Source organism: Crinia signifera, chromosome 6 (assembly GCF_055691185.1).
Source record: "Crinia signifera chromosome 6, ASM5569118v1, whole genome shotgun sequence".
In the NCBI taxonomy this organism is placed as follows: Eukaryota; Metazoa; Chordata; class Amphibia; order Anura; family Myobatrachidae; genus Crinia; species Crinia signifera.
The window spans coordinates 273,843,032-273,856,731 of NC_139222.1; the positions used below are offsets into that span (position 1 = coordinate 273,843,032).

Consider the following 13,700-nt stretch of genomic DNA (forward strand, 5'->3'; position numbering starts at 1 on the left):
TTGCGACTCACATTGGTTTTCTTTTGCAGGTCGCGCAGCGTCTGCCCTGCGCGCCGCCGTCGCACGCGCAGGCTTGGCTATAACCCGAAATTCCATGACCAAAGGGGGAAGTGGCAGAGGCCAAAGAACTATGCACGTGATATAGTGAATAGTTGAGTCCATTACAAGAGACTGTTGGGGGGGGGGGGGAGATAAAGACCAAATTTGCTCATGGACTTTCATGCGCTACCTTTTTTCCTCCCTCACAGGTGCTCCGTTGCGCGCCGCGTCATGCCACGTTGCTCTGTCGGGTGACACGCGCCTCCTCTTATCACAGTTAGTCCCTCTCCAGACCAAACCTCTCCGCGTGTCATTGGCAGTACCGCTTTTCCTCCGCCTGTAAAGGTTAAATTGGTAGAACCGCTTTGATAATGTTGAATGCTAATTGAAATTGTTTCATTCTTAAATGTAGCGTTCTATGTGCCCTTTTTTTATTTTATTTTGCTGACCAATGCCGCCGGTGGCATGTGTGTTTTATTTAGTTTTTGCGTCATTCATCCAGTTCCTGCTTTGTTTCCTCTTCTGATTTCTATCCCTTTTATTTTTCACAGCGTTTGCTCCCAATTGAGGGGGCAAATGACCTGTTTTTTCAGCCTCCTCCTCTGACGCCTTCGTCAAAAGCCTACGCGATCCGACCGTATTTTCCAAAGGATGAGGTGAGTCTAAATGAGTCGGTAGGACTATATAACATAAATGGGATAGGGTGCTGGTACAATAAATGGATGCAAGGGGTCGCCATATGGAAAGAGCACAATGAAAAATTAGCTAGGATCTGCAATCTAGGAATGGTCCAGTGGTTCCCAAACTGTTAGCAAGGGGTGGCATGAACCACTAGCATGGGGTGGCATGAACCACTAGCAAGGGTGCCATGAACAATTCAAAATGATGGTCTATGTAACTGCCAACCAAACATTTCTGAATAAGGAACCGTTGGACTAAAAAAAAAGTTCTGATTCTCTATTGGGCTGTCATCAAAAAAGTTTGGGAACCACTTGGAAAGTCTCACAACTGTCCCTTTATGTGTCCAATGACAACGGGCTTGACTTTGGCAGACAATAACTCTCCAGCCTTGTTTGGGGAGGTGCTCCTAGTTGAAGGAGGTAGTGGTCCGTCCCCCCCCCCCCCCCCCCCCCCCAAAAAAAAAAAATCTTCTGATTGCATTTATAATGCATCAGGAAATTGCTTGTGGGCTCAACAAAAATAGAGTTTTAATTGTATGAAATTGTATTAGAGATTTTATTATACACGGGACTGTGTACGGATCGCAATGTATTACAGCAGTGGTTTCCAAACTCAGGGGTAGATGTCTGAAGCAGTGATCAGGGAGACGTGAGCCTGAGGAAAAGTGGCCCATGGCAGCCAATCGGCATTGTAGTAACCTCTATCATTTGCATAATATAACATTAGACAGAGCAGCTGATTGGTTGCCATGGGCCACTCCTCCTCTGACTCACTCCTCCCTTATCACTGCTTCTAACATTCCAGTATCATCGCTCAGCAGTTATGGTTAAATCCCAATGACTGAGATATTAATTCACTTGTGGCTGATATACTGTACTTCAAACCTGGACTGCTAGTTAGTGCTCCTTAGGACAGAGTTTGGGGGTATTACAGCATCCTAAATGACATCGCTAAATATTTATTATACAAGTCAGGTGATAATTATGGATTATTGCACATCGACCAGGCAGATTCAGGAATACCTAAAGTGTCCATAATGTCAGACCCTGCAGCGTTGCTTCTTGCATGCGATGAAATATTTAATGCAGGGATGATCAATTCGTATTGTGTTTTTGATTTAATGAAATGCTGACATGACGCAGTGCTGTATATTGAGGTGGGATCCCGTACAATGACGTGAAGGGGTAGGTAAGGCTGTTCCCGCTCACTAACACATCTGTTGTGTTTTATAGGCATCAGTCTACAAGATATGTAGAGAAATGTATGATGATGAAATGGACGATTTGCCCTTTGAAAGTCAGCCAGACTTAATAGGAGACAAGTAAGTACAGAACGTGCACAGTGTCCATCCTCGGGGTCCAGTTCTAAGCTAAATCTTTCCTCCTCGCACGTTAAGGGGATGCAGACTGTGGGTCATGACTGCAGGGCGCTGCTTAATATTTGGGCTTCTCAGGAGTCCAGCAGTCAGACAGGCAATGGGCCTTATGTCCGAGGCGTAGGCAGGGCTGTGATTCCAGTGGATGCGGCAATCATTTTGAATCAGAACCAACCTGGTTTTTTGACTTTTTTTTTTTTTTATTTTTATATTATTGCTGCTTTAAAAACTCTCCAGAATTATACTCGTGCCTGCAGCTTGCCTGTTATGATATTTGTCCCATTGTTATCTTGCCCCTGGACACCTGAGAAAAGGATCTATCGGCATTGACGTTTGATCAAATTCATCTCCCTCCCCCCTCCATTACTCCACTGATTACTTGGACCATGGCCCGGGCATTGTTAATTTCCCATGTTTAACTACATAGGTACAGCTGTGTCACGGTTACAGCTGGGAGCAGTGCGCCTGCAAGCTCCTGCAATGCCATTCATTTTAATGGGAGCCACGCGCACCTGCTTCCTAATGCAATGCGGGCCACACTACAGCAAGCGGCTATACACACATATGACCGGCTTAGTGCCGTGCCTCTCATAGCCATAACTATGGAACATAGAGGCCTTACTGACCTGGTACTCTGGATGATGCGGTATTCATGTTTGCTTGGATGTACAGAATAACAGTGTCAGGAACAGTGTCGGGAAAATCCGGTGCAAGAAACCGAGGTTTCTACTGAAGCCGCACCATGGCCCTGGTCTATATTTTTCACTGGAAGAACAAGTCTAAAGGCCCTGGCTCTGACCTTACGGTGCCTGCCAGCTCTCCCGCCTAACTGAGGGGGAACGGTTTGTCACCATTACCATTTATTGGAGCAGATACAGAACTCATCCGGGAACGCCTTGTCTACATTTCACTCTGCTCCTTTTCTTGTCTTCACGGGCGTATAAGGAGGACAAGGTTCTGCTTCCAAGGGTGTAACTCACTGCATCGCCCTCCAGCTTTCTGAAGACAGATTTTAATGAGATGGGTGGTTTGTATTTCCCACCATGCAGGAACTATGCAGCCTGTTGGTCGCACTGTCTGACCTAACGAGCTGCTGAAAATGCGAGTCTAAAAGACCATGGGCTTGGAGAAGATTACAGTTCGTCATTCCATGGGGGTCACGCGCTGTAATCACTGGGTATCGGGTGTGAGCAGAATCGGGCACCAAATCAGTTTCATTGGTGGTAATGCATACATGGTAATGGGATGGGCCTGCAAGGAGGCGCAAACAGAAATCTACCTGAACTGCGGATCACGGGTGATAGTTCCAGGAACCTATCCCAGATTCTATTGTTTATTGTCTGATAGTAGGTTATTTTACTGTGCGAGGAAAAGGGGTCGTGTTCAAATATTCCCTGGAATTCAAGCCCAAGGTTACCACCCTTTTCCCGGCGTGGAAAGTTACCGCTGCCAATTGAATTCGGCCCTTGATGATCTGTTCCCAAACTGTTGTTTTATTTAGCTCAAACGTCTCCTTATTTCCCCATCCAGACTCGTTGGCGGGCTTCTGTCCCACAGCCTCGACTACTGCTTCGTATTGGAAGACGAGGATGGGATTTGTGGCTACGCCGTGGGCACTGTAGATGTGACACCGTACCTCACCAAATGCAAACATTCCTGGATTCCCTTCATGCAGGAGAAATACACCAAGCCCAAAGCCGATAAAGAGCTTTCTGCAGCTGAGGTACTAATCCCATTGTCCTGCTCATGCTGATTACGTCCTATCCAGCACAAGACTGTAGAGCAGGCATGGCCAAACTGTGGCCCTCCAGCTCTTGTGAAACTACACATCCCAGCATGCCTTGCTATAGTTTTAGCATTCCCTAATAGCAAAACTGTGGCAAGACGTGTAGTTTCACAACAGCTGGAGGGCCATAGTTTCGCCATGCCTGCTGTAGAGAAAGCCATTGTTTCTATGCTGTCAAAGCAATATGCGCACAACTGGAAATTTGTTTCTGTAATATTTGAGCCCTTTCACCCAGGAAATACATTAAATACACGGGTCCTTTTTCTGTGTGAAAGGTCACACCCGTGTCCTAAATCCCGTGTCTCCGACCCTGGAATTGACCAGGGTCGAGGACACTGGATTTATGACCCGTGTTGACCCTTTCACACAGAAGAAATACCCGTGTTATTCGACAAATTACCGGGTAGAAATTTTCAACCCAGTAATTTGTTCTTCTGTGTGAAGGGGGGGTCCGGCTGCTCCCAGCAAAATGACACGGCATTTGAAATGCCGTGTATTTGACGGAATTTTCAGACTTTTCTGTCTGAAAGGGGTATTATTCAGTTCCGTAGGATTCAGTTCCAGGTTATTATTTTTTAGTAACCTGAATCTTCCAGACCTAGTGGCCCTGCTTTCCCTTGAGTAATGCGTTATACCTGTGGTACTGTTCAGTTTCTGACTTGTGGTGGTATTTTTCTTTTTCTCCCTTAGAAAATAATGCTCAGTTTTCACGAGGAGCAGGAGATCTTACCGGATACATTCCTAGCTAATTTTCCTTCTTTAATAAAAGTGGACATTCACAAGAAAGTCACGGACCCAAGTGTAGCCAAAGGGATGATGGCGTGTCTCCTGTCTTCTCTTAAAGCCAATGGTAAGTATTTCAGAGGCCATTTTTAGGTCATCGGCCAATCGGAATTCTCTTGCACAGTGCAATTAAATCTGTGCTCCACCCACATCCGGATATATATGATATCGCAGGGTCAGAGACCAATGCCAACATCCCGATAAGGAGAATCCGGGCAGGGGCACCATAAATGTTCTACCCCCTCCCCGCTGGTGGCTAATCGTAACTCCATTAGCCTGTCACTTAAACCTAACGCCCCACCGCGCAGCCTAACCATAACATCCCCCACTAGTGCCCTAAATTTAACCTTAACCCACCCCTCAGGCTCTCTGATCCAGATGCTGGCTGTCTGTATTCTGGGGTTCGTATCATGATCTTTTCATGGTGCAGGCGCTGGTCTTCTGGCCGCAGTCAGGGTGCCCGCGTTGGTATCTTGACCGCATCCCCCACATTAACTTGTATACTTCTATAGCTCCTTCACTGCTTTTAAGGTAGGCGTTCTCCGCTTCAGTCTTCAAGTACCACCAACACGTCAGGATTTCTGGACTTTTTTTTTTTAATTCTTGCACGGGCAACTGTTTTGTTGCTTCTACAAGTAGAAATTCAGAAAACTTGTTGGGGGGTACTTGAGGGACTGGAATCGGGAATCATCGCTTTAAGGCAAGGGTGGCCCAACCAGTCCTCAAGATCTACCAACGGTCACCGTTTTCCAGGTTACCTAGCTGGTGCACAGGTGTAGTCATTACTAACTGTCACATTTTAAAACCTGCTGCATTCATTCCTACTATAGATCCACAGGTTGCCTGGAAAACATGCACCATTGGTAGATCTTTAGGACAGGTTTGCTCACCCCTGCTTTAAGGTTACAGGTGTACCTCCCATTTTTTTTTTTCAATATCCAAAAATATTTTAATGGGTGGGGTGTGTGTCTAATTTTACTACTACAGGTGTAGGGCTTTATTCAGTTTCCCAACATTCCTTGGGGGACCCCTGACAGTGCATGTTTTATGGATCTCCTCGTTATCACAATTGAAATAATTGGCTCCGCCTTTCAATCCTTTACAATGGATCAGCCAGTAATGCATACACATGTGCACCAGCTGGGATATCTGAAAAAACAGCACTGTGTGGGTTGCCTGAGGACTGGAGTTAGGTAAACAGTGGCTTAATCATTAGCAGAGCATAGCACATAGTTCAGTCTGCCTCTGTCTCCCGCTATATATATGTGTGTGTGTGTGTGTGTGTGTGTGTGTGTGTGTGTGTGTAGATAGATATGTACATTATCGCTTTCTCTCTGCTTCTGTCCCAGGCTCGCGTGGCGCCTTCTGCGAAGTGAGACCAGACGACAAGAGAATCCTGGATTTTTACAGCAAGCTAGGCTGCTTTGAAATTGCCAAAATGGAAGGATTTCCTAAGGATATTGTTATACTCGGAAGAACCCTATGAAGACATTTTCTACGAGACAAAAAAGCCGCCAGAAACGGTTTCCGATATTTCCTATGGCGTAAGGCCGCAGGTGTACCGGCAGGTTGCCGGACACTTGCTATGCATATTGTACTACAACATTTAAGATCAGACAAAATACTGAAACAAACAAACCCAAAAGTTTTTTTTTTTTTTTTTTTTTTTTTTTTAAGGCTCCTTTCCGATGCTATTGGTCGTTTGCATGGGCTCTTATGGCGGAGAAGCGTGCTCCACGTTATATAGAACGATACGCGCTTGATTTTTTTTTTAATGATGTAGATTTGGTTTAAGTAACTGGTGTCCCATCGCCTTCTCATGCACTAAGCATTCAGTAATGTTTTCAGATCTGTTAACGCTCATTCATGAGTTTTTGTTTCCCATGAGGGGGGAGGGGGTGGCCCGGGGGAATCTCCACATGGCCAATTTAGAAGCCAGAGAAGGAGAATACGCATAGCACTTCCTAGGGGTCGTTAAGGCTCATTCATGTACTAAGGTGCCCAGGAGGGCTGCCACGCGACAAGAGGAGTCAGTCTTTCTGTAAATGTTTCTATATGTACAGTTCATGTTTATCATGTTTTTGTATACTCTGTTTAGTTCAGCAAGCATGCATGCTTCAAATAATGGCTTTCAAAAATATTCAAGTGAGGAGAAAAACAAAATCCAATGCTTTTTTATACCGCTCATCATGTTACGGTAACAGCTGACGGTCTTCATATTTCATTTTGGTTACCTGATTCCTACCCCCCTCGTCCTCACGTGCAGCCTGGTAATTTCCCCGCTAACATTTTTTATTTCTTTTTTCCTTTTGCATGTGCCAAAGACTTTTGGTTGTAACTGTGAATTTCTGATGCCAGCAAGAAAACCATTTTTGTTTGCTTTGTACTTTTTTACGTATGCACTACAATACACAGTGGAAGTTTGCCTTCTGCGGCTGTCCAGATGACGGAACCACACTGACCACAATGCCCAGCTGGGAAGCCCTACCCCCCCATAAGCCTGATCTAGAGTACTTGGTAATCCCTCCTACCTAGTATATGTGCTGGTTATTTGGTATTGTTTTTCTAAAGCTATCCCTCGAACAATGGAATAAAAAAAAAAAAATAGACCAAAGCACAATACAGTATATTACGGCCAACCGCATGTTCGTCGAGTTTATTTTTGGCCTCCCTATGTTTTGCAGTCCGTAGGAGAAAATCCGTTCTGGGCTGCATAATCGGTGCTCTATATTTTGAGTTCCTATTTCGTTTTGGCAGGTGACCTAGAATGAATGTTTTGTACTGTTCATGCTGCCGCTACACTGGGTTTCTCTGTACATTTTGCATGATGCTGGCTGGCAAATCGTGCATCGTTTGGTATGGTGTATATACATACCCCTGGACATCTTTGGACTTTGTATCCAAAGGCCATTTATGTCATCGTACGTTTAGGAATGCCGTGTTGTCCATATCCTTCAACATGAAACCAATCTCGCACAAATCCGAAGCAAAAAAAGATCTGCAGTTTGTTACACCGTATATAACCTGGCTGTACGGTTAAGTATGACGGTTTATTTTAGTTTTGTGGTTTTCTCCCTGCTCTCTCCTCCTAAGAGACGTAGCCCAGCTCCCTTTAAAAGGACCATTACACTTGAATTCCGAATCCTTACAGTCACATAAAACGTGTATAACATTTCCCGCGACACAACTTGTCGCCAGACAGAAGAGCCTGTAGCGCTGGTCTCTCGTTACGATGTACACACCAGTCTCCGCGCAACCGCAGCCTAAACCTCATCCGTTCTAGAGAGGAATATTGTTTTTGTGACTATTATTAATTCTAATGCCTGATCCTAGTCCAGCTTTGTTGAATAGATCTTTTATTTTTAGAAATCTTGGGGCAGGATGTAATCCATTTCGAGTTTGGCAGACGTGCCGGATTCAGGACCAACTCTGACCGTTTTTAAATTGTAATGATTTACAAGGCGAAACCAGACCATTTTGTAAAATGATTGTTCCTTTAAAAAAAAAAAAAAAGTCAGTTCGGCCCTCCTCCCGTATTTCTGCCAAAACTCAGACTTGGTTAGATCCCGGCCCGGGTTTATCGTCCAGGTGGTTTCATGTTGAGGTTTCAGCAGATAAAATACAATTCCTCTGGGGCAGTGTAAAATACAATTCCTCTGGGACAGTGTTGGGGGGCGGGAGTTAGCCTATGCGCATCCTGATTGGTCCATGTTATTATGCCTCCCAAGTTTATGACAAATAGGCAGTTTTATTCATGATTAAGGAACTGGCAACTCCAGCGCTAAGACGTTGCATTGTGACATATGTGAGCACTTTACACAGTACAGTCTAGAAATGTATAAATGGGAGTCTTGTAGGGTTACTAAGCAAGCCTAATTCACTACAGCTTTCAGCCAGTAAAGTATCAAGGGTAGTGTCCTCTCTGTAAGGTGGGATCAGGTGTAGTGGTCCTTTTACAGTGACGTTCTGGTGAACACAGATTACACTTCTGATTTATTTGGCAGTATATGATTTGGGAGGAGCAGAATGTGGTGTAACTATTGCTATAGCAACCATGATCCTTTGGGTACAAAAACTGAAATTGGTCTCTTTCAAAAAAGCTAGTTAGCCTTTATTCCTGTAATGTATGAGTTACATTGATGGCTCTCTACAAAGTTTGCTAGTTATAACTGTCACAGGCTTTCCTGCTATTGCACTCACGTTGGGAGTGAGCGGGTAACAGAACAGTTCTTTCTTTTGGCATTTTGCGTTGAAACGCATTTTGCGTTGAAACGCTCTTATTTGAAGTGTTAAATCTGGTGCACATCAGACCCTCTAGCCAATCGGCAGGCTGCATTCTAGGTGCATTTCTCTGACTGTCTCGCTAGGTTCAACTATACAAAATTTATTCTGATGTTAAAATAAGTTGCACACTTTTTGTAGACTGTAAGTTTTTTTTTTTTTTCCTTTTTGTTTTTGTTTTTTTTAATAAAACCTAGTAAAAAAACAAAATCATTGTCTGTTCATTTGCTGTGTTGTTTTTTTAATTTATTTATATATATATATATATATATATATATATATATATATATATATATATATATATATATATATATATATATATATATATATATATATATATATATATACACAGAGTGCGCTGACAACAATTACACAATAATGGTAAACAATGATGAAATTTTAATAAAAATTCAATATATTTAATGGTATTTCATAATCCATAATTTGAACTTCCAGAGAATGTCGTTGGTCCAACGCGTTTCGTCACCGAAATGACTTCATCAGGGGCGAAGGAAGGCATTTATAACCGAACCAATTTGTGCATAGATCATCGTAAAAGAAACAACCTCATAAAAATTGTGAATGCAAGAACGGTCCCAAATGAATCAATGATAAATGGGGGCAATCGCCAAGAACAATTGATTAAAAATTGAGCTCAATGTAGCAAATCAGATCCATATCAAGCAATCACAACTGGTTTGAAAAATAGCAGAATAGATCCATATCCGAAATCCAGTACTGACTTTGAAAGTATTGGCCCCCAATATAGTAGTAATCAGTAACGGGGTTCAGGCATATATAGAATAACTGGAACCGGATGTGCTCTCCAGGGATCCAAAAACAGAATGACAAAAAGAGAGAGAACGACAGACAGAACCCTGGCGTCCGTGTTCCACATAGATCTTGGTGAGGTGAAGTGAACTAATCTGCCTGCACAGAGGAGGTGTCCTGCGGACAAGGATATTAAACGATCGTCATTTACTAGTGCAGAAAATCCCCAATGTTGTAATGTGGCCGTCCATGTACCGAAAGCAAATATGCTAATCTGCGTTTCGACCATTCCTGTTATTGCAGGTGGAAATATTTTTGGATGATCTAAAAATACAGAAACTGGGAAACCCTGGCATACAAAGTGTTACGAGCACAAATGTACAATAGTTAATTTCAAGTGTAAAGGCCCCCATACACCTGAAAGACATTGCACCCAATCATGCAATCTTGAGGGATTGTATGATGAATTGTGCACATAATTCAATGCAATGGTGCAATGCTGACCCCAGGGGAGTTGGAGAATTGCTCCTCTGATCTGACCTGCTGCACGTCAGATCATTTGGGGGAGAAGTGCATGCAATCTGTCATTAGATGGCTTACACAGGTCACCTTACAGATATACAGATAGTGGTAGATGCTCAAATTATTTCAGTAATATCACTCAGGTGCATGCAAGGGAGGGGTTAATACGTCACCTTACAGATACACAGGTGCAGTAATTACTCACTGGCACAATTGAAAAGATCACAAGTGGAGCTAATTATTTCACCTGTGATTCTGTGAGGAGACCTGGAAAATGTTCACTGTGTGGGATCCCTGAGGACTGAGGTTGAGAACCACTGGTCAACACCGTAAGGTCGACATGGGTTTAGGTAGACAGTCAAAAGGTCGACATTGGGTTTTTAACTTTTTTTCAGTGCACCGCATTGCTTTGGGCATGGTGCCTCGCTGCACTCGGCACAGTATTTTATATTCTCGCCCTAGTGGATGGTAGGACATGAAATACTGCGTGTCGGCTCAAAATCAGTAAAAAACCCCATTTCGACCTAGACATTGTCGGCCTAATGCTTGTATAAGACCAAAAACCTGTCGACCAAATGACCGTATCTCTTCCCTGACTAGCAGAGAAGAGAGCTGCAGCTTCCGGGCGGCCCGCGGCAGTGAAGACGCTGGGAGTCACAGAAGGTTCCAAGCGGCAGACGGGCGGGCGGCTGGAGAGAGCGGTGGACGTCCTTTTGCACAATTCTGTCACTACTCTGAAAACCGTTCTCAGAGGATTGCTGCATTCGGGCTATGTAATAATGACCTAACACTGCTCCCTGCCCACAGCCAGGGCTACAGCACACGCCCACCATTATACACCACAGCTAACTGGTGTAGGTGAGCAGCGGGTCTGACCGCCACCCCCCTGCCCGCGAGAGGTTCTGCTCGCTGCTCCCGCAAGCGGGTCTGCCCGCACACACACACCCCCACGGCCGGGTCTGCCCGCATCACCCCCCCCCCAGCGGGTCTTCCCAAACACACCCCCTCCCCCCTGGGGCTGGTCTGCACACACCCCCGCGAGCACCCGCACCCCCGAGCGGGTCTGCCCGCACCCCCCCCATCAGCGGCTGTGCATGCACCCCCCTGCTGAATGAGCGGGTCTGGCCGCACCCACCCACCTCGCCGGAGCAACGGCTATGCCCACATCCCCCACCCCCCGCTGGATCAGCAGGTCTGAGCGCACAACCCACACACACACCCCCCCCCACCGGGGTGCGGCCGTAGCCCCTTACGACGGTGTGAAGAGCGCCCTGAGGGCGCAATGAATCACCTAGTTATAATATCAATATTAAGGAAAAATCTGTTTAGTTTTGTTACCCAGGGTGGTGCCACGGCCTTCAGAAATGTGTGTGTGTATCTCTTATATATTTGGCTACATCTGTCACTCAAAGTGTGTCTGGAGATATAACCCTGGGTGGAGCCTCTGACTCACATGACTGACTCACATGACAGAACCAGCCCAGTGAGCCCACAGACAGTGCCAGACACCCTCTGCCTCTCCATGTTACACAGCAAAGACACAGCTACTCACCAGATACACCAGGTGAGCGCCCCACACCTCCATACCTCCCAACATGACCCTCTCCAGGAGGGACAGAATGCTCTGTTTGTGGACTTCCATCTTAATTTATGATTGTCATCACCTGTTTTAAACAGGGTAATTGATAAGAAAGGTGTTTAAGCACAGGTGATGGTAATCCATAAATTAAGAAGAAAGTCCAGAAACAGAGCAATGTGTCCCTCCTGGAGGGGATCATGTTGGGTATGCACCTCCCTCCCCCCCCCCCCCCCCCCATTCACGGCATCCCCACGATTAAATGGCACATGCAAAACACTGACATGGCTATGGTCGACAATGAAAAAGGTTGACAAGATTGATTTTTCACTTTTTCAATGTTTTCATATTCATTCTCATGTGTCGACATGGACACCAATGAAGTGCCACACTTATGTCAACATTTACATGTGTTGACCTTTCTGTGTTGATTTTTTCTTGTGGCGATTCGCGGCACCCCCTGCGACCCCCGTCCCGCGATTCGCGGCCCCACCCCAGGACACACCCCCCCTCCTGCGATTCGGGGCACCCCGCGACCCCCCCTCCCACGATTCGCGCCAACCCCCCGGGCCCCCCTCCCGCGGTTCACGGTGCCCCCCACGACCCCCCTACCACGATTCCCCACCCCTGACCCCCCTCCTGTCATTGCGGCAACCCCCCGCCCCCGCGACCCACCCTCCCGCGATTCACTGCAACCCCCAGCGCCCCCCTCCCACGATTCGCGGCACCCACACACACACCCTCCCCCGCAATTCACGGCATCCACCCTTGACCCCTCCTCCCGTGATTCGTGGACACCCCTCACCTCCTCCCTCCCCCCCCCCACCCCCGTGCGCGATTCACGGCAACCCCAGGATTAAATGGCACATGCAAAACACTGGCACGGCTATGGTCGACAATGAAAAAGGTTGACATGAATTTTTGAAGATTTATTTTTCTTTTTTTGAATGTTTTCATATTCATTCTCATGTGTCGACATGGACATCGATGAAGTGCCACACTTATGTCAACATTTACATGTGTTGAACTTTCTGTGTTGATTTTTTCTTGTAGCAATTTTTTTTCAGTGACAACTATGAACTATGTGCACGTCAACCTAGACATCATCAACCAATTCTTTGTATAATATATAACACCTGTTCTGTTTTACTGTAGGTGTTTTAAGTCAGACCTTTTACTGATACTATTACTGTTTATGTAAATGCTTCTGAATGACAGCAACATCCTACCATCCTTCTACAAGAATATATAACCAACTAGGTGATTCATCGCGCCCCGTGCCCCCCCCCCTTCCGCAATTCACGGACCCCCCCGCGCACCCCCACTCCCGCGATTCGCAAACCCCCCTCGCGCAATTCACACCCCCTCCCACGCTTTGCGGACCCCCGCCCTCTCCCGCGATTCACTGACACCTGCGCCCCCTCCCTTGATTCACGGTACCCCCCGCACCCCTCCCGCAATTCACGGCACCCCTAAGCCCCTCTTTAGTCCCCCGTATTCTCACACACCCCTATCACTACCCAGCTTCCTGCTCTCCTGAACCGTAAATTCCACCACTGGGGAGTCGCTGACACCGTTTTGCCCACATGCCCCTATCATGCCTCATAGCCCAGCCTCCTGCTCTCATGCACCCGAACTCCCACCCAGTAGGAGGAGACACTGACTAAGGGCCACCATCCTGTACTCCTGTACTGCCACGCTGGACCCTCACCCACTGGCAGAAGCTGCACAGTATCTCCCACCCTCCTCTATAGTCCCCCTTATGCCCACACACCCCTATCACTACCCAGCCTCCTGTTTTCCTGTGTCATGACCTCCGCCAGTGGGGAGCCGCTGACTCAGAAACACCCTACTATACTATTGCACACACACACCTAAACAACATG

At 46.2% G+C, this 13,700-nt stretch overlaps 1 protein-coding gene across 1 annotated transcript in view; it reads left to right on the top strand.

Annotated features, from left to right (window-relative positions):
* Positions 1-9,123, top strand: part of OGA (O-GlcNAcase) — a 39,256-nt gene extending 30,133 nt beyond the window's left edge. The window contains exons 12-16 of the mRNA XM_083149652.1: positions 591-695; positions 1,953-2,041; positions 3,626-3,818; positions 4,572-4,731; positions 6,014-9,123. Of these exons, the coding sequence (XP_083005778.1) occupies positions 591-695; positions 1,953-2,041; positions 3,626-3,818; positions 4,572-4,731; positions 6,014-6,150 (684 nt within the window). The 3' untranslated portion in view covers positions 6,151-9,123. The remainder of the gene's footprint in view (positions 1-590; positions 696-1,952; positions 2,042-3,625; positions 3,819-4,571; positions 4,732-6,013) is intronic.
* The last annotated feature ends 4,577 nt before the right edge of the window (positions 9,124-13,700 follow it).